The following is a 21,237-nucleotide window of genomic DNA, read 5'->3' as shown; positions in this document are numbered from 1 at the left end:
GTGTGCCGGAGGATCTGCGCCTGTAAGCATCCCTTTTTCTTTTCATCGCAGGAGGGAGGGTGAGTGGGAGAGAGAGCAATGGCAGATTGGAGCGTTTGGGTGTGAGAGATGAAAGGCTGTGAATAGTGGCTTAAATTCTTGAGAGGGTTGTAGCATAGTGAGAGATGGAATAAGCAACAGGGCCGGATGTGCTGAAGCTGAGCCTGGACTCATGTTTGTTTATCATTGTGATATTGTTTAGTGTGTGTTGGGTGTTGAGGTAGAATGTGTGTGATAGGGATTTGGGAAGATGAGCTGATTTCTTATTAAATCTGGCACTGTTTTAGACCTTCCATGAGTGGAAATCTGTGATACCTCTCTCTATCTCTCTTTTCCCCCATCTGTTTGTGTGTGTGTGTGTGTGTGTGTGTGTGTGTGTTTGCCAGGTATTTTCCATGCAATAGTGACCCAGTATTGCCGTTAGTGTCACTGTTACTGTGAGTAAAATATAGGTGTTGGTAGCGATGAATGATGAATGATGTCTTCAGCAAGCTGCTGTGGTGTGTGTGTGTGTGTGTGTGTGTGTGTGTGAATAATTCATTGCCATTGATTGCTGGTCTGGCACATTTCGGTGCTGTAGCTCTCACGTGTTCAGCTCAAGGGGAATTATATTGCTGGCTGATGCTTCTAAAGCATTTCCAACATAAGGTCATGGCGAAGGCGATGCCCTTCACAGAGGAAATCCTCAGCCACGGCTAGCTTAGCACCCACATGATGCTAATGTTCACATCAGAGTGATCCGAGAAGTCACATGACACTGCAGGGTTTACACATTTTTCTGAGGTCCTCACTTTTTACGCTGAAAATGTGTTTCTAAACATAGAGATGTGATTTAGAAATACACACGTGCAGTAAAGGTGGCAGGGTGGCTGATGTGAGTATGCTCGTGCCTGTGAAGCAGCATTTGGTGTTTTAATGTAGTCACAGGAAGCTAAAGTCAACTTTAGTGTGGCATATATAAAATAGAGTGTAATCCTGAGAATGTAACAGGTTCAATGAACTTATTTGGAATACGTTCAGTTAACCTTTGTAGCTCTGAATCACTTTAGCCTCAGATGTGCTTCAGCTCTGTAGCCCTTTTGGAGGAATCTGTATCAAGATTGTGGCCCTTTTAGAAGTAAAGTGACAGCATAAAACAAGAAGGAAACAAAACACAAACAAACCAAAATGTAACGCACTGTAATTTTGCCAGTCATTTTGTGTAAATGTCAAATTGTAAATAATAAGATACAAATCTGAAGGGCAGGTCTGTTGTCTTTTCAGATAAAAACATAGATGACGATGACTCTGTGGATGGGGGGCGTTCCTCTGCCTCGTCTAAAGGAGCGACGTCGGTACGGAGAACAGGATCCATGCGGAGACCGAGCTCTGCCTCCAGCACCAAGAGCACAGGTTAGCCCCTCCCCTAAAGCTTTTATTTGTGCATTAGATGTAGAGAAAATGAATACTCTCTGGAAATTGCAAGGGAAATGCAAATGTACTTTCAAATTGTGTATAAAGTACACAGTGTTACTTAGTCTGAGGCACTATAGCATATAAAATCTATAGCAATGAGTGCAGCGAAGTTGTAAAGTCCTGTGCCTCTGTCCGCAGGTAAAGAGGGCTCGAGTGCTGGAGCTGTGGATGAGGAGGACTTCATCCGTGCTTTTGAGGATGTCCCCACAATACAGGTACATTTTTGCTTCCAGCTGTGGTATTAGAAAAGTTGCTTCTGGTGTTTCTTTCATAAAACAAGGTCAGCTGAGATGTCCAAATGCATCCTATTAAAATTAGTGAATTGTGAAGCTTCAGCAGAAATAGATCAGATCTTGCTGGAACACCCACGCTTGTGCGTATAGTCACTAATCCCATCCCCTTGATTAGAGGGGTATACAGCCTCACAGCATTGGACTGTGGACCAGAGGAACTGCTCCACCCTCCAGTATCTTAGATTAGATTTCGTGATCCAGTGTCAGTACCTGACTTCACTAAGAATCTAATGGCGGAATGCAATCTGTTCCTCACAGCAGTTCTCCAGGATGCTTTAAATGTTCTTGCAAAAGGAAGACACACTCTCTACTGTTTGGGTTAAATATGCTCTGTGATTCTTTTGGCCTTGACTCTGTACACTTGGTTATAAATAATACAAAAAACAGTAAATTGTGTGGGCTGTGATATTGAGAACCTTGGTAAGAGAACATAATTTCTAGTTGCTAATGGTTCTTTTCCTGTGCCAGTCTGTTGCTGTAACAGCAATGGAAAAGCCACTGAGGGCATTGCTCTTTCGATTTGTGGATGGTTGGAGAATTGCCAGGTTCAGCTCTGGTCCCGTTTCCCTCTCGCAAGATTGAGCTGATGGTTGTGTGCCATGTGCCTGTTTCAGATTTACTCCAGCAGAGAGCTGGAGGACTCCATGAACAAGATCCGAGAGGTCCTCTCAGATGACAAACACGACTGGGAGCACAGGGTGGTAGCGGTGAGCTCATTTCCTGACACTTCACCCCACTAAAAGTTGAGCTATAAAATTTAAATAATAATACTTTTTAGTATTGTATGTTATTTGTGCTTTTTAAAATCAAATTAGAATGTAAACAGGGCTAGCGTAATTACCCCAACTTCTGGCCACTTTAATTACAATATTGGAAATCTTAGCTAACTGTAAATAAATAGTAGTACTTTACTCACTCAAATCAACATTTTTCAGGAGTCAAATATGTGTAGATTAATGTCCAAGACTTGCTTGACTTTGAAAGAAAATATGTTTTTAGATAAAAACGCTTTTGTTTAAGTAGGTGCTAATACTGCTAAGATTACTAGCGCCCCCTAACTTCGGCCACCTCCCCTGCTTGTGACAGTCAAACGAGACAGTTACTACCACATTCAGTGGTTTTGAGAGGTTCACAATGAGATTACGTTTGTCCTGTGTTGGTATCCGTACTCTACATGTAAGGACTACAGTGGCGGTAGATTTTTCACCTCAGAGAAAAGGAAGCTAACCGCTAAGCTAACTTTTACACCGAGGGAAATATCTGTCGCGAAATGGAAATGTGTTGTGTTTCACATGCAGTTTTGCACACAAAGAATTACAACACTGTTAGAGACACTTAAATATTGTTTAGATGTGTGATTTCTTGTAAGACTGATGTTTAAATGCCCTACTAAGGCTTGATCATATGTTTTATTTTTATACCCACTGCGATTGGCGAAGGGAGAGAGAGCGGAATTGCACCATATACGGCAGTGGCCGGAATTAGGGGAAAGACTGATATACAGCCATGATCGACATGCTGAAGACTCTCCATTTGGGGGAGCTCTTAGTTTACAAATTGCTTTTGTCTGCAACAATGAAAAGAAGTAACCCACACTAGCAGGATTTATTGAGTATTTTCACTTCTTTCCCGTGCTCTCCTCTGCAGCTGAAGAAGGTGCGTTCTCTTTTGCTCGCGGGGGCCACGGAAAATGAGGGGTTTCTCCAACAGCTGCGTCAGCTGGAGGGGGCCTTTAAACTCTCTGCTAAAGACCTGCGCTCTCAGGTTGTCCGTGAGGCATGCATCACGCTGGGGTATGATCAGCTTACTTTGCACAGACCGACAAAAAATGTTCAAAGAGATAGATGTAATAGATGGACCACGGAAGGCATTAGAGGGCTTTTAAAGAGATGTAATGGGCAAGATCAATTTGTTTAAGGCATTTGATTTACTAAGTTGAACGGGTTCCAAAACAGTATTAAATTACTTTCTGTTAGATAGTCCGTACACACACACACACACACACACACACACACACCCACACACACACACATTACTTATGCACATGTTTAACTTAAAGGAGCAGTAAATCATTTTCACCACTACAGATTACGATGCAGTATTTATGAAAGTGATTATTTATCATTTTAAGTGCAGCTGGTTTGTAAGTTTGTTCACTGTAGAACACACTGCACTTAGAGCTTGTTTACAAAAGGCTTTGTAAAGAATTTCAGATGCATCCCGGTCACTAGGTGTCAGTATAATTGCTTTATTGTCCTTTAATGATGTATTAAAACATTATAAATCACAGAAGGAGAGATGAACTGTTTGTTTGTTCTGATTAATGGACAAATGTGATGTGATTTTAAATTTATTCTTCTGCTTTCAGGCATTTATCTTCTGTTCTGGGCAACAAGTTTGACCACGGAGCTGAGTCCATTATGCCCACGCTGCTCAATCTTGTTCCTAACAGTGCCAAAATCATGGCCACATCTGGCATCGCTGCCATCCGCCTTATTATACGAGTGAGTTGATATGCAGACACACACACACACACATACATAAATACACACAATGTGGTGCTCTCACGCTGACTAATCCCGCACCATTAAAGGACAGATTTACTGTTTCCTGTTCAGCTGCTCATTGAATCTGAGGAAACAACAGGCCAAATCAATGCCATTGATCAGAACATTATGTGCGTCTGTTCATCGCACTGGGAGTGTGCTGTATTCGTCAGTGGAAGCAGCTTTAATAGACTGTGATGGTTGTTGTACCAATATCAAGACCCAAGCTGCCTTATGTCCTACTTATTCAGGCTCATTTCTTTTGCATCTGTTAAACGCCTACTACGTAAACACACCAAAATTTAAAAACGTTTGTAAATGTCTTTGTGTCTTTGTCTTTGTAGTAGTTTTTTTTTTTTGTGCATAAACTGTTAGGTACATGTGTTTTTTCTTTTCCCAGCACACACACTACCCTCGACTCATCCCCATCATGACCAGCAACTGCACGTCCAAATCTGTGGCTGTCCGACGGTAAGGACAAAAGTTTGTCTGGCTGTTTTCTAGTGTCTGTCTCTTGTTGGAAATATTTGCTGTTTTTAATGAAACAATTCTTTCACTCTCAGGCGCTGTTATGAGTTTTTAGACCTTTTACTTCAAGAGTGGCAGACTCATTCTCTGGAGAGGTAAGACCACCAGCTCCTGGGCCGCCTATTCATTTAAAGGCTAAGCACCAGCGATATGAAAGTGTCAAGAAAAAAAAATACAGTGGAGTTTGAGTTCCTAACTTGTGTTTATTGATAGTCAGAAAACATGTTATTTCTTACTAATCCACCCCCCCCCCAACGGTGTTAATAGGCGTCTTGCCTGTGACGTAGATGCACTTAATTTAATGCAAAATGAGGAAAAGGTGTGTTGTTTTTGGCTGCAATCATTCAATGTACAGTGGGACATCTGTGAACAAATGGCCCAAAGATCCCAAAATATCCAGAACATGGACTAAATTTGTCCACTTTAAACGGGCACTTTGGAAAGGACCCTCCGCTCACTCCGTTATCTGTAGCTCATTTCACTGGCGCTTTTCCAACAATATGGGCATGTAAGGACACCAACGAAAGGTGTTCAAGAGCCTCTGTAACATGGAGGTAAACAGGGTAAGGACACTCACTTCGCCTGTTTTAGTTGGTGTTAGTTAACGTTAGCTTGACTCGCTAAACTCGGTGGCTCAGATTATACTCGGCTACGTAGCTGCATTACGGAGGTTTATAGTGTCGGATGAATTCGAGTTCGACTTCGATCACATTTACAAGAATAACGGTACCTCTACATTTGAGTTTAGCTTATTGCTAGGCTATTGTCATGAATAATGTTGGTTATTTAGCTAGATACTGTCATAACAGTCAGTCATAACGGTGTTTTACCGCGGCGTTGTTCAGCTGTTGTCCACCAGTGACGTCACGGTCGCGTTCAAGAATTTCCGTAGCGAGCTCGGGTTTTTCCGTCAATTTAATAAAATTGTCAGTTTTAAAGCAAATTAAGCTGCTATTTTCATTTTAATTCATACTTATATCTGTCAGTAACTACAATAATGTGAAATATTCATGGAGGTCCATTAAGTGGTGCTTAGCCTTACAGAGATACATATAAATAACTGTATCTACTGGCTCTATATTCAGCGTGTTAAAGTGTTCCTAATATCATAAGCTATACAGCCCAGTAATATTTTTATATTTTATCGCTATGCACTAGAAACTATTAAATGTGCATGCCTAAATCTCAGCTCATTAAGAATGCAAATATTTTTAAATAATAATAAGAAAGCCAGCCTATGTTTTAGTGAAACAATAGTAACTTTGCACGTTGGTAACACCGTTTTCACAAAACAAAACATGTACAAGTAAAATCACACAGCACAAGATGAACACTTTAAATAGAAAAGTACTGGACACACACACACACACACACGCACCTCAGTGGTCATGTCCTTGATCTTTGCACACAGGTTTATTTTACTACACTTAATGGCTATTAGTGCTAGCGGTTGCCATGGGGATGCTTCATAGGCCTTTAGCAGGACTTCCTGTGGGCACATGCCCGGTCAGGACTGAGAGCAGTTTATTCCAGTTCAAGTGTAAGTGTGTGGTTTCAAGAGGGTGGCAGAGAAAGCCCTTCTATTGATTTAAGATCCAGTTCCATGAGTGCTTACGTTCGCTGATCGTTTTTTTTTTCTGTTCTCAGACATGTGGCTGTCCTGATGGAGACCATTAAGAAAGGAGTCCACGATGCAGATTCAGAAGCCAGATCCGTGGCCAGAAAGTGGGTGATTTGGGTTTTACATTACATTGACTTCTGGTGTGAATGGGTCTGTGTCGATGAGGTCAGACTCCAAGGGTAGATTTCGTGTGGTGTTTTGTCATGTGAGCTAGTGAACATTAGCATGGAAGCTAATTGGCAGTCATTTTCAACCATTCCAGTGTTGATTAGCTACAACAACAAGCAAAATGTCACTGTTAACATAATATTACAGCTTATAGCTTTAATACATTTTTTTACCTTAAATATAGTGTTGCCATGTAGCAGTGAATCTAAGGGCAGGGCATGGACTCTTGAATTGGTTTCTAACTTGTTCCACCCCCAATCCAGGTGTTACTGGGGCTTCCATGGCCACTTCAGTAAGGAGGCAGAACAGCTGTTCCAGGCTCTGGAGCTGACCTATCAGAAGGCTCTGCAGTCTCATCTGAAAAGTTCGGACAGCATTATGTCCCTCCCTCAGTCTGACCGCTCCTCGTCCAGCTCCCAGGAGAGCCTTAAGTAAGACATTCAACTTAACTGAGCAGTGAACTCTTATTTACCATTCTGTGATATTGATAACCCAGTAAACATTTAGCCGTTGATTCAACGTTGAAATAACGTAATGACTGTCGTCTAATCAACGTTCTCTTAAGGTTGAAAATGAAAGTTGAAAAGACGTCCAAACACAGACAATGAAAAGACGACTATTAGACGTATTTTGGACGTCCATTGACGTTATTAATTGGTCCCGAAATAAATTCCTTGTATAAAACGTGTTTTGGGCGTCCACTGACGTTATCGATTGGTCACCACTTAACTAACTTATTAAGATGGAATTTGGACGTCCATTGACGTTTAAAATATGTCCTTGACGGACAGATTACTTTAGACCTATTTTGAACGTCGAGGGACGTTCCTTGTTTACTGGGAAGCATTCACTTTCCTTCTAAGTCTTAGTTAAATATTTTCTCATCCTCCTTCTCTTCTCTCTCTCTCTATTTTTATTTTCAGTAGGCCGCTGTCTGCAAAAGTAGGAAGCACTGTAACCAGAAGTACGAGCCTTTTATTATTTTTTTTTACAATATGCACATTATAATTTCTCACAAGCTGAATACATTTCTACTCACTAACATCTCTCTCTCTCTCAGCTAAAGTTGTTACCTCCAAAGTGTCCTCCACATCTGGCTCTCTGCAGAGATCTCGCAGCGATATTGACGTAAATGCTGCTGCCAGTGCCAAGTCAAGGATGCCTGCTGTCCCCACCACCACAGCACTGCCCCCCGGCTCGTACGCATCACTTGGTAAATACAGCACAACTGCACAATCAAAGAGATCACTCAGTGTTATATGAATTGTTGACGGCAGATTGTTTTCCAGTGACAACAAATGGAGGCTGCTTAATAAGTGAAAAGGTGTGCTTGGTGTGAGTGTCTGTACTAAAATGAGCAATACTCTGTGTTAAGTCCTTTATTTTATTATCACTTAGCGTTAGCATTGAAGCTAATGTTTTGTCTCGCTTGTGACAACGTTGTTTTCTGTATAGAAAGAGAAGGAACACTATATAATGCTAATATTATCCTTTTTTGCCCTAAGATGCTACTCCTGGTAATGTGGAGGGTAAGGTCTGTGTCTGTGTGTTTGTGTGCGTGTACACACCACGTCTGTGTGTATACAATGAGGGTCTCTGTGTTGTTTGTAGTCTTCCTCTCTGTCTTACATTCTGTGTTAATTGATATTGTAAACCTACGGTTTCTGGACCCACAGCTGATCCAGCTACTGATCAAATTAAATGAAAACTCCAGTGTTTTTTCATCTTAATCTTGGTTTTCTGCATCTGCAGCTTCTGATAAATTAGCAAAGGAAATCATTTTAGCAGGTTTCCCCTGTAATTGTCCTTGGATATCAATGGAAAATAGAGTTTACAGTTGGAAACAGAATTCTGAATCTACAGTAAATTACTGTTCTCTGTAATCGGTGCAGAAAATAAAAGAGTTAATGTTGAAAAATGCTGGTATTTTCTTTTAATATTGTGATGAATCAGGTTTTGTTGGTGCTGGGAAAGCACTGTGATACATCAGCCTCTGAGCTTGTGGTTTTTATGTGATGTTCATGTTACTGATAAGAGCACATCTGTGAGCGTCTGCATGGACTACTGCATGGGCTTAACTGATGATGGTGTTACACACCAGGAGATGGTTCTGAAGTAGGTGTTCAGTTGAAAGCATCTGGGTTTTCTTTGACTGAACATTTGGGAACTTGTGACAAGAGATTGTAGTGAGATCAGACCTCTTTGGTAGTGACTATGGGTGTAAATGACTGTAACATTGAGTGTATATAATGTCTTTGTGTTTCTGTATTTCATTGTATTGATTATGTGGGTCATAGCCATGTTATGTTTTGCATGTACTGTGTCAAACCTGCTTTAGTGAATGATGGGGTTGTTTAATAATAAGTCATTAAACAGTTTGCTGAAACAGTAATGGAATTGCGTTATATTTGCAGAACTTTGTATAGACTGAAAAAAGAAGGACATTAATAGTCTTCTGCTGCAGTAACCACAATGTATTAACAGTTAGCATTAGCACTGAAATTAACGTTATGTTATAAGCATGGGTGTCAGTTCCTGTATAGACATACCTTTTGAAGTCATGTGTATTACCTCATGAATTCAGTCATCTCACTCTTTTTCTCTATCTCTCTCTCTCTCTCTCTTTTTCTCTCTGTCTCTCACTCTTTCTCTCTCTCGCTCTCTCTGTCTCTCTTTCTCTCTCGCTGTCTCTCTCTCTTTGTCTCTCTCTCTCTTTCTCTCTCTCCCTTTCTCTCTCGCTCTGTCTCTCTCGCTCCCTGTCTCTCTCGTTCCGTCTCTCTCGCTCCCTGTCTCTCTTGCTCTCTGTCTCTCTCTCTCTCTCTCTTTCTCTCTCGCTCTCTGTTTCTCTCTCTCTCTCTCTCTCTCTAGGTCGTGTCCGAACCCGGAGACAGAGTTCAGGCAGCAGTGTTGGGGGCGGAGCCTCTGTCACAGACAGTAGGGGGCGAAGTCGAGCTAAAGTTGTTTCTCAATCGCAACGTGAGTTTACTCCCAAAACACACACCATCCGCTTTCTACTTTTAATGTCTGTCTGGGATTTCACAGAGTGACTGTAGCGTTGTTATTTTTAAGAGCTGTGATCTGTTTTAGTTTCACTGCATTTCATTCATACTATTTTCACTGAAGTGGTATGAATGATGCTTACAAAGATCTGTTCTCTTTCTATGCCACATTGTAAACATCTGCATGTTTTATATTGTTGCCCTTAGCAACACTTGGGGATCATTTTCTTTAGCAAATACAATTACCTGTCCAGTGCATGCTGGGTAATGTAGTTTTCTTTGACATTGTGTAACGGAATGCCCTTCGCTACCCTGTGTGCTGCTCATACATAAGGATCCAGATCAGCTAACACTGCGGGTGGTAAGACTCATCACGGTACAGCAGCCTTACTGACCAGTCCGCATGTTTCTGAACCCCTGTGTCCTTGTGATTCTGAAGTGTGTAAAGCATGATCCATATCACCTCACCTAGACGTGTATATAATCAAAATAGTTTACTCACTTTTGTGTTCATTTGCTGAATATTGATATCCGTCATAGTCTGTTTGTGTTGAATTTGTTGACGCAGAGATGTGACCAGTTCAGTTGTTTTGTGGTTTCTGTAATGGCTTCGATGCATGTCCTTGATCCATCTTCACCATTTGTTTATTTATGATTTAAAATCTAATTAAATATCAATCAGATCAGTTTCAATTACATATATAATGTACTTCTGTCACGTACTCTCTCTCGCTTTCTCTCTGTGTTTGGGTGTGTGTATAGCTGGGAGTCGCTCCAGTTCTCCTGGGAAGCTCATCGGTCAATCGTATGGAAAAATCCCCCGTGCCACGGGCAGTGGGACACCTTCGGAAAAACGCAGTAAAATCCCCCGCAGTCAGGGCTGCAGCCGAGAGACCAGCCCCAGCCGCTCTGGTCAGGGTGAGAGAAGATACATGCTTATCAACTCATATCTATGTATTTTAAAGACTCTCTTATCCAGAGTGAAGCAGCAACTGCCTAACTTCATTATACACCAGCCTGCGCACAGATGTCCGTAACTGAACTAATATGCAACATCCCAAAGACACAAGAGCATATAAACACACTGATAGATTCAGACTCTCTTCATTTCCTCTTCAGTCTGTTCCTTCCTTGCTTTCTGCCTCACTGACCTTCTGTATCCCTGTTTTGGCCTAACTGCTACGCTTTGTTCTCTCTTGCGGCTCTTCTGCTCCGTGTGTGTGTCTCTGTGTGTGTGTGTGTGTGTGTGTGTGTGTTGTGATTGTGGTGGTGGGGTGTTAGTGAGGGGAAGTCGTATCCCTCGGCCTAGTATGAGTCAGGGTTGCAGTCGTGACACCAGCCGAGAGAGCAGCAGAGACACCAGCCCAGCACGAGGTTTCACTCCGCTGGGTGAGTCTCTCTCTCACACACACACACACACACACACACACACACACACATACAACCACTTGCTCTTGCAAACACACACATGCTGTTTCTGCTGTTCTCTTTCATTTCTCTCTCTCTCAAGGTTGCTGTCTCACATCAATGACAATTTATATACTTTAATGCTATATTTAATTCCATAAATTCAGTTAACGTGTCTGATATGAAAACACAGATGTGGTTTGCTGAGGGTTTTAAACATTTGTGGCCCCAGCTTTCTATCACCACAATGTAAAAGTACGGTTCTACAAGCTTCACATCGAACCATTCTAATGACATTTGATACGACAGTTTTGTGCAGGTCAGATGTGCTCAGAGGGTTATTTTACATGAACCCCTCACTTCGGTGGTTTAGTCAGGATAACTGTGCTTTTTAGACACTGGAGCTTACTCCTGTTCTTCTTAAGCTCTCTTTCTGGGGGCTGCCATGTTTAGTACAGAACCTCTGATGGAACCAGGCCACTCAGTGATTTAAGAATGACAGATTGCTCCGTTGAATTTAGCTGATATGTGTATTATGTCTCAATTTGAGATTTGGAATGATTTGTTTGGTCAAGTCAAATGATCAGGCGATATGTCAGTACCTCATTTGTTCAGTGTGAGAGGTTAGACCTGTAAATATGAACTGTGTTTGGGTGTGTCCTATCCCTCCTCAATGCTGTCCAGTGTCCCGGCGTCACTCCCGCTCCACCAGCGCTCTGACCTCAGGGGATACTCTGCAGACAGGTGACTGACCTGCATGTCCCTCTAGATTACACCACCACGCCATCCACCTTTGACGTTCTACACGTACAGACTGTAGTCCACCTATAGTGGGTAGTGGATTATTCTTAGTCCAATAGTGATTCTGAAAAAAAGTAGCACTGCTGTATTTGATCCATTAACACCAGCGCAATACAATACACCCCCACCATGTCACATCAATGTCACTGCAGGGCTGAGAATGATCCATCACCCAAATCATACCTGCTCTGTGGGTGTAGAAACAAGGAGGTGGTATGTTGTATGGTTTATCTATTTATGACGCCATTTTGAATTCCATTTTCACGATCAATTTATTATTTATTTATTTAGTGACCTCTCCATTGTTTCTATTCATCTGGAGCTTTAAAGCTACAATAGGTTGAACAGTAAAGCTGGATAAAATCTACGAAAAAATCTACTCTACTCCATTTTAACAAACATAAATCTGTTCTCAAAACTTGCAGAGTGTAGCTTAAAGCATCCAGTCATTTCTGTGTGTTGTACTGCATTATGTGGGTGGTATCATTGTAATTGTATTGTATTTTTAAATATTGCATGTAAAAAAACAAGCTTTTCCTTAAAGCAGCAATAGGTATTTTTTAGCAAATAAAAAAAATTAAAAAATAAAATTGCTCTGTAGTCCCTGAATTATCTGGATGTTCCCTAGAGAAGGCCACCACATGGGAGCAGCCATTTTAAAAAAACACGATAAGAGTCAACGGAAAAAAACGTATTGCTTCTTTAAGAATAATACAGTATTGCATTTATTCTGACAGATATTTTCTCTCTCTCTTTCTCTCCCTCTTGTTCTCTCAGATCGGTTTGGTCTCATTCACCAGGCTCGTATCTCAGCCTCAGTTAATGCGATGAGGATCCTGAACACAGGGATGGAAGTGGAGGCGGCGGTGGCTGATGCCCTGGTGAGATTTGACATGTATTTGCTCATCTTCAGTCCATTAGTCTTAAAGGGGCAGTATGTAAAAGGTTTTTATAAAACGTATTGTTCACTCCCGAGCCCATACAGTTTTTTGATAGCACAAAAAATGTACATACATACATAAACACTGAAGTTACATTAGGCATTGCTTTTTAAACAAGGCACATTTACACATCAGTCTTAAAGGCACAGTAACACCAACTGTTTTGTTGAAAGGAATACAGATGTGTATGAAAATGGTTATGTAAAAATTGATTATGGCTAGTTTTGCTAAATTGATCTAGGGGAAAATACACCAGGATACGGGCTCTTTACTCTTATAGTGAATATTATGACACTACTATTAATGTATAATATACACAGCCCTTGACTTAACAGTATCTCTGTATTTAACACCACAGCTTTGTGATAATCTTGAGTCCTGATACACGCTTGTCTTTGCTTTTTCCTTTCTGCTCCCTTAAATCTCACCAGCTTTTAGGAGACTCCAGGAATAAGGTAGTGTTGTGTTGTTGTACGGCTCTGTCCCATTTCTCCATATTTTCATCACCTCCAGATTCCGTTTACAGTGCAGAGAGACGTTACATTCAAAAATGCAATGGTGCAAAGGTTTCTTTTAAAATAATATGACAACAGCTATATTATTACCTCCAGAGGGGAGGCCGGGCTTATCACCAACTTAGCCCGGAGGGCGTCACTCCTCAGGCATGTCACTTCGCATCACCGGGGTGTATGGAAGTCTTTCACCAGTTCTGCCAGTGCTCGTTCTTGAACTTAGAAATATTTCAAGTTCCAATTTTAATCTTCCAGAGGGGAGGCCCTGCATACTAACCCCTTAGCCCAGAGGGTCGCCACTCCTCGGGCTTAGCTATTCGCATCACCTGGGTCTATGGAAGTCTTCCCCCCCTCTTCCAGACTTCCAGAGGGTAGGACGTACTATAACATACTCAAATTCTCCATTCTCCCCAAGGGTCGCCACTCCCTCGGGGCATCAAGGATAAGTTCGTTCCGTACATATCCGGTCTCGGTTCCAAGAACCGATTTTGATGGAAGTTAGACTTCCAGGGAGGGTTCCTCTGCCCATCCCTTAAGTCCCCTCTGGAAGGCAGTGTTCATAAGGCGACATATCGCCTGCATACACTCTGCATAATGACAACAGACAGACAATCAAAGACATTTACATTTATTTAAGGCAAATTTAAAGCATTAACTTTAAATACTGAGCCAAATATTTGGCATTTCACACCCATTCCCCTAATTTTAATCAGCCATTTCATGAACGTCCTCGTACAAGTCTGGGATTTAAATATGCTGCATGTGCAAGATGATCAAAGAATATTGCTTTGGTTTTTGAGTCATTTACTCAGACTATGTTGAGTTATATTCTAACGGCTGGATATTTTCATTATGAAACCAATGATGCCAAAGTAACTTGGCAATAATCATCATGACAACAGCAGCAGATCTTTGGAAACTTGGTTGCATGCATTAGTCCTAAATATAATGCTCTTGATTATGAAGAGACTAATTGTTATGTTTCACTGTTTGATCGCCAGCGGAGGCCCATGCGGCGCCGGTATGAATCTCCCGGTATGTATTCGGATGACGACGCCAATAGTGATGCGTCCAGTGCCTGTTCGGAGCGGTCGTACAGCTCTCGAAACGGAGGAGTCCCTCACTACCTGCGGCAGACAGAGGACGTGGCTGAGGTCCTGAATCACTGCGCCAGCTCCAACTGGTCTGAGCGAAAAGAAGGTCTCCTGGGACTCCAGAACCTTCTAAAGAGCCAAAGAATCCTCAGGTACTGTACACTAAACTATTCTCAAATAAGGGGCATGGGGGGGGCCATAATGAGGCCACAAAGCTTTCTCAGAAGCTGTATCTCTGCCTAGAAATACCAAAATGACCACCAAGCACCGTGGCTATGGTTAGCAAGTCCAGCTGAATTTACATTCAACTCCTTACATGCTGCCTGTCATTTCTATAGATTTACAGTAGAAGAATCTAGTACTCGTTGGTAGATAATTTCAGAAGATATCTGTGGTTCATTTCTGTTTCTCCTTCCTCCAGCCGAGTGGAACTGAAGAGGCTGTGTGAGATTTTCACCAGGATGTTTGCAGACCCTCATAGCAAGGTGAGCCACTTCAAATGAGCATTGTTCATGAATCTCGTTGATGACAGCATTATTTAATCCCGAATGTTGAGATGCTAATTGAACGTTTGTTTTCTTGCATGTTCTTGTCTTGATTGGATCGGCCATCAGAGAGTAAGTCTGGGTTCTGTGTCTCTATACAGTGACATTTAAATTATTAGTCCATCCTTTTAGTGTATTTCTATCATAAATCTTTGCCCGTGTGTGGCAGGTGTTCAGCATGTTCCTGGAGACTCTGGTGGACTTTATTACGCTGCACAGAGATGACCTGCAGGACTGGCTCTTTGTGCTGCTGACCCAGCTGCTGAAGAAGATGGGTGCTGACCTGCTGGGCTCTGTCCAGGCCAAAGTGCAAAAAGCCCTGGACGTCACAAGGTGTGACCTTCTTTTCTCTGAGACTTTTATGATCTTTTAAAAAGTTTTTTGTGAATGTAAAGGCAGCTTACAGCATGTTTATATATCATCCCATTTCTTCTATTACATTATAAAATACATTTTTTTACCTCTGTTATTTTAAGGCATGTTGTTTTATGGAAGATTTTTCTCCCTTTCATTGTAAAGTACACAAATATGTTTATAAGCCAATAATTTGACATTTTAGACTACGTAGTGCATATTTTCTGATGAAATTTCATTCATTCATTCATCATCTGTAACCCTGTCCAGAGCCTACCCAGAATCATTGGGCGCAAGGCGGGAACACACCCTGGAGGGGGCGCCAGTCCTTCACAGGGCAACACAGACACACACATTCACTCACACCTACGGACACTTTTCTGAGTCGCCGATCCACCTACCAACGTGTGTTTTTGGACTGTGGGAGGAAACCGGAGCACCCGGAGGAAACCCACGCAGACACAGGGAGAACACACCACAGTCCTCACAGACAGTCACCCGGAGGAAACCCACGCAGACCCAGGGAGAACACACCACACTCCTCACAGACAGTCACCCGGAGAAAACCCTCGCAGACACAGGGAGAACACACCACACTCCTCACAGACAGTCACCCGGAGGAAACCCACGCAGACACAGAGAGAACACACCACACTCCTCACAGACAGTCACCCGGAGGAAACCCACGCAGACACAGAGAGAACACACCACACTCTTCACAGACAGTCACCCGGAAGAAACCCATGCGGACACAGGGAGAACACACCAACTCCTCTGGAGCTGTGTGACTGCAACACTACCTGCTGCGCCACCGTGCCGCCCTCTGATGAATTTATTTAACAAAATTTTATGTTTGTTTATTTTTTTCGTTTGGTTTATGTTAATATTGGTTATTGTACTCTCCAGGGATTCTTTTCCATACGACCAGCAGTTCAACATCCTGATGCGCTTCATTGTTGATCAGACACAGACGCCAAACCTCAAGGTTCACCAATTATATATTTTATTGTTGTATTTCAAGCTGTAAAAATCTTTTTCAATTTCTGCCCAAAAAATTATGCCTTGGCAAGTGAAAGCAGCTGACATCCAGTCCATTTTTTGTAGGTGAAGGTGGCCATTCTGAAGTACATCGAGTCATTGGCTCGGCAGATGGACCCTACAGACTTTGTGAACTCCAGTGAAACGCGGTTGGCTGTGTCTCGTATCATCACCTGGACCACAGAGCCTAAGAGCTCAGATGTCAGAAAGGTGAGTGTATATCAAAAGGTGCCCACAACTGAATTTAAGAAAATGCAGGCTTATTCATAGCAAAACAACCATGAAAACAGGGCTGCTACCACTAGTTATTGCTACGTCACCAACTTAAATGGTGAAGGATTTACATCCTGGTGCCTGTACACTGGTGTTATTAATTGACAAAGTACCCTGAAACTGAAGTGTAATTCACAATTGAATATGTGGAAAAGTGAAAATGGTGTTTAACTCGATTGAATCAATTGTGTGAATTATTTGAAAGCCAATTATTTGTAATTGTAACACACTTTGTGCCGTTCAGAATTATAGTCACCGTGATAAACAGCTTTCAACAGCATTCAAAATACAAGCTAGATACAAAAATTATTTAAATTACAATAATTATGAAGCACCTAGAGCTTTCAGTTTTTGCCATATCTCCCACTCACTTTATAAACGGGCCAAGGACTAGAGCTGTGCTGACTGTGTTTGTGTGCACTGTGACACTCAGACACTCCACAGCTGGGTGAGCGAGGAGCTGTCACTCAGGCTCGGCTCCCTGGCCTCTCTGCCCCTGGAGGGCAACCTGGAGGACAGATGCAAGCAGGTAGTCTCCTCTGACCTCTGACCGCCATGCATGACCTGCACAGACTCGGCTCGAGTTTCTTGAGGATGCTTTTCCTTCGAGAGGACACTTTTTGCTGTCCACGATTTAAGGCTCTGAATAATGCAACTGTGGGACGAAAGCTTGACTTCTAGTTAATCACTCTGAGGACTCTGGTGCCTGGGACTTTGTAGCCATCTGATTATGTATTTAACCATGATGCATGTCCTAACAATTTCTTCTAATCCCTCCCTTCTCTACCTGAATGGATGCAATGCTTGTCTTATTTATGTGGAAGGGTAACCAAAGTGAGATGGAGTATTTGTGTAACATAAAGAACACATGTCTAAATCATAGAATGTAATATACACATCATATTTTATACCATTCACGTCCATATGGATAGGGAGGAACATCCTAATTCCTGGTGGGTGTTGAAATAAAAAAGAAATATAAATCAATCAATCTACAAATCCTATGTTGGGTCAATAATTGTTAATACCAACTTCTGCATGAGGGCCACTATCTGTCGACCAAAGGCTGCTCTCTTTCATTCTTCCATTTCTCCTTTCAGAAGGAATCTCCATATTTTTCCTTGACGACTGCATCCCCTCACTATGTTTAAATGGAAGTGGTATCCCCCGGGAATCTCTGAGTGTTAGCCCTGCTCTCACTCCTGTCTGATTGTGTGTTTCAGGCTGCTCAGATGGTCCTGATCTGTCTGTTTGAGCTCAACACTCCGGAGTTCACCATGCTGCTGGGAGCTCTCCCCAAAACCTTCCAGGACGGAGCCACCAAACTCCTGCACAACCACCTGAAGAATTCCAGCAATGCCTCAGCCATGGTACACTCTCTACACTCGCCAGAGCACACACTGGTGTGACGGCTGCATATGTCTGTGGTGATATAGCTTAGTTCATTTATTCTTTATGTAAAAATGATGTCAAAATTAAGACTCATTAATCTCATTCCAGGGTTCGCCGAGCAACACAGTGGGCCGCACTCCTACACGTCTCTCCAGTAGCCGCACCAGTCCGCTGACCTCTCCCACAAACTGCTCTCATGGAGGTCTTTCACCAAGGTACAGCACGCCACAAGCTTCAAATGATCTACAAATCACAGAGGTCCTTATTCAAATAGGACTGAGACTTTGAGTTTGGGGCTAGAAGAGATCTTATAACATGAGCACAGGTCTGGGGACTATTTTGAACAGTGTTGAGGCTGATTTGCAGGTTTAACTTGGTAAACAGAAGGTACAGAAACAACCTGCGAAACAGTAATGCATGACAAAACTTAGTGATGCACAATATAGCGGCAGCCAATACAGGGGGTCCTCGACTTACGACGTTGATCCGTTCCTACGTCGCGTCGTAAACCGATTTTCGGTGTAAGTCGGAACATACGTACATACTGTACGTAAATAACATACTGTAAGCACTTATCCTATCCTCACACCTATCCTCCTCAGTCCCGAGCCGCTTAACCGTGTATTCTTCCGCCGCGCCGCACCAAACACGAAGTTCACGTTACGACGTTTACGACACAAAACCACTTAAGTCGAAACAAGGCTTTATACAGTAAATGGGAGATGTGTCGTAACCATGAAACATCGTAACTCGGGACTGACGTAACCCGAGGACCTCCTGTATGTGGATTTTTTAAATTATTGTTATTGGTCTGATATTGGAATTTTAGCTGATATTACAACCAATAACTTGGTGCCTATTTTCTGCTTGTGCACTGACACTTGTAAATACACAACTATGTCTGCCGTTTCTACAGAGAACAGTTTCTGGGATTAAATTTCTCCGTGATGAAAACTAATGAAAAAAAATGTCACACACACGGCAGGTTAAACAACAGAAAGATACTCTCAAACACCACAGTGCAGGATCCTTTCTGATATCAACACATGAAAATAGATAAAGTCCTGAGTGTATTACTAAAAACACGATGATAAATGATTTTTTGATAAAAAGAATTTGTTTTGCTTTAATCCGGTGCGAATTGCTTTAATTATGAAAAAATGTATTTATCGGTTATTAATATCGGTGTCGGCTATTCCAAGGTGCTAGTTATCGGTTATCGTATCGGCCCAAAAGATTCTAAATTGGTGCATCCCTACTTCAAGTGTGTTCAATATTGTCCACCAAGTGCAAGTGTGGATACAGGTTTTCTTCTACACTTTTTATCAGTTTGATCAATCATTCATGTTTCTGCTTTGTTTGAATGAGTTCTTTCTGGACATATTATTGGACATCACTTTATTAGCATTGTTATGCTAAAAACATGCTTGTTTCCTACTGTGAACTAGACCCTCAAACTCTCCCAGGTTGTTTCACACGTTTCATTTTTCTCTAAACATTTCTCACATACATTTAACCCACACTTCTCATGATTGTTCTAGTTAGAGATCACCTCTACTCCCTGATATGAGACATAGACACAGAACAAGAGATTGTGTCTGTGTTTGTGAATAATATGTGCTCATTCATTTTGCCACAGTAGTACCTAGCTCAACTCTACGTTTCGTGGGACAGAAATCTCTAATTATTTTAGCTCTACACAGAATCTTGAATCCTCTGAGCTGCATGCTGCTATTAACAAGTTAATCCAGCTTTGCTTCTAAAACTAAATCCATAAACAAGTACATAAAAGTGTCGTAAACTATAAAAAAAATAGCACATAACCCATAAGATTCCATCAGACCATGAAAATAGGCAACATTTTCTCAGCTCATTGGAAATTCAAATCAAAATACACAATATCCAAGAGTTTGTAGACACTCCATATTACAGCCAATACTAATCACACTAGATCAGTATCAAATGTAAGTGAATGTCACAAAATCCTCACAGAACTGGTCCAACATCTAATGTAAAGCATTCCTACGAATCTACGAGTACCCTTGCTTTCAGAAGAAGTGGATAAGCAGGTTCATACAGTGTGTACGAATGGTTGGCAGACACAAGTTAAAAGTATTTGTTCATGGATTTCTGTTGCTTTTTAACACAATCTTATTCTAAATATACGTGTTATCTTTCTAACACTCCTTGCTTTAGTTCACGTCTAAAGCTACATAAATTCTGCTATCCTCCTTTCCTACTACTCTCTTCTCTTTCTGTTTTTCCTCCTCCCTGCTTCATCCCTCGTTCCTGGCTCAGTCGCTTATGGGGCTGGAGCTCGAATGGTGTGTCAAAGCCTTCGTGTCCCTTCACTCCTCCCCCTCCTCCCCCCGGCCCTGCCACCCCCCCTCTGCGGGGCCTGCGCCGGGCCCTCTCGCCCAGGTAACTCTTCCTTGCCTGGGCTAACGTTGTGGGGACAGGGGGCATTGGGGGGCACATTCTCCCCCCTGTAATACAGGCCATTATTCATCATTACGCTTTCCTTGCTGAGTACTGCCTTTCTTATGGGGTCAAATAGGGGTATAACCACTGTAGACATAATGGCTGAAAATGCCCAAGTCAAATTTATGAAAATGTCAAAACTTGATTGTTTTGCTGAACTTAAACTCCACTTACACAGTTGGTGGTTCTGTGTGTGTGTGTGTGTGTGTGTGTGTGTGTGTGTGTGTGTGTTGATACCCACAGCATGCTGGAGTACGACACCGAGAACATGAACTCCGAGGAGATCTACAGCTCTCTGAGAGGAGTGACAGAGGCCATTCAGAGCTTCAGTTTCCGCAGCCAGGAGGACAGCTTTGAGCCAATTAAACGTGACACCAAGAAAGAAGATGCGGTGAGCTTCAGTGCATCTGTACACAGTAAACCTATCCTTGGCTCTAACCAGAATGTGCTCAAATGAATATGCCCCCCCCCATCCCCAACACGATGTAATGTGCACAGGTTTAGACACTAGAAATCATTAGTGAAATAAGCAGTCAATGCCATGGCTAAGAATTTACTCTCTGAAATGGCAATGTCTAAAACAGGCAGATTGAAACAGCCAAGGTTTCTTATGTCATAAATCTAAGGAACCAATCCAGTCACCTTGTTGTGTGGGGCTTTGCTTGAGCTGCATGTAAACGGTGCAGGTTTGTTTTTGTTGTAGCACCTCTCTGACACATTTTGTTTTTCTATCTCTCCTACTTTCTCACA

General features: G+C 42.1%; 1 protein-coding gene and 1 long non-coding RNA gene across 2 annotated transcripts in view; one reads left to right on the top strand and one right to left on the bottom strand.

Moving 5' to 3' along the window:
- The window catches only part of LOC136671647 (CLIP-associating protein 1), a 55,709-nt gene that overhangs the window by 28,411 nt on the left and 6,061 nt on the right, over positions 1-21,237 (top strand). The window contains exons 9-35 of the mRNA XM_066647414.1: positions 1,303-1,431; positions 1,633-1,709; positions 2,402-2,494; positions 3,435-3,580; positions 4,156-4,291; positions 4,734-4,804; positions 4,897-4,956; positions 6,509-6,586; positions 6,914-7,081; positions 7,574-7,614; positions 7,711-7,863; positions 9,519-9,626; positions 9,984-10,025; positions 10,412-10,567; positions 10,931-11,038; positions 11,741-11,800; positions 12,635-12,738; positions 14,312-14,556; positions 14,826-14,889; positions 15,019-15,021; positions 15,119-15,282; positions 16,210-16,288; positions 16,408-16,551; positions 17,838-17,984; positions 18,115-18,221; positions 20,305-20,427; positions 20,731-20,878. Of these exons, the coding sequence (XP_066503511.1) occupies positions 1,303-1,431; positions 1,633-1,709; positions 2,402-2,494; positions 3,435-3,580; positions 4,156-4,291; positions 4,734-4,804; positions 4,897-4,956; positions 6,509-6,586; positions 6,914-7,081; positions 7,574-7,614; positions 7,711-7,863; positions 9,519-9,626; positions 9,984-10,025; positions 10,412-10,567; positions 10,931-11,038; positions 11,741-11,800; positions 12,635-12,738; positions 14,312-14,556; positions 14,826-14,889; positions 15,019-15,021; positions 15,119-15,282; positions 16,210-16,288; positions 16,408-16,551; positions 17,838-17,984; positions 18,115-18,221; positions 20,305-20,427; positions 20,731-20,878 (2,954 nt within the window). The remainder of the gene's footprint in view (positions 1-1,302; positions 1,432-1,632; positions 1,710-2,401; positions 2,495-3,434; positions 3,581-4,155; positions 4,292-4,733; positions 4,805-4,896; positions 4,957-6,508; positions 6,587-6,913; positions 7,082-7,573; positions 7,615-7,710; positions 7,864-9,518; positions 9,627-9,983; positions 10,026-10,411; positions 10,568-10,930; positions 11,039-11,740; positions 11,801-12,634; positions 12,739-14,311; positions 14,557-14,825; positions 14,890-15,018; positions 15,022-15,118; positions 15,283-16,209; positions 16,289-16,407; positions 16,552-17,837; positions 17,985-18,114; positions 18,222-20,304; positions 20,428-20,730; positions 20,879-21,237) is intronic.
- LOC136671648 (uncharacterized) overlaps positions 6,976-21,237 on the bottom strand; it is a 30,103-nt gene continuing 15,841 nt past the window's right edge. The window contains exons 3-4 of the long non-coding RNA XR_010795732.1: positions 7,724-7,878; positions 6,976-7,076 (exon numbers count right to left, since the gene is read on the bottom strand). This is a non-coding gene — a long non-coding RNA (uncharacterized lncRNA). The remainder of the gene's footprint in view (positions 7,077-7,723; positions 7,879-21,237) is intronic.

The sequence above is a fragment of the Hoplias malabaricus genome, chromosome 16, assembly GCF_029633855.1.
Source record: "Hoplias malabaricus isolate fHopMal1 chromosome 16, fHopMal1.hap1, whole genome shotgun sequence".
In the NCBI taxonomy this organism is placed as follows: Eukaryota; Metazoa; Chordata; class Actinopteri; order Characiformes; family Erythrinidae; genus Hoplias; species Hoplias malabaricus.
Note: the sequence above shows the minus strand (reverse complement) of the source record. Positions and strands in the feature narration are given on the sequence as shown.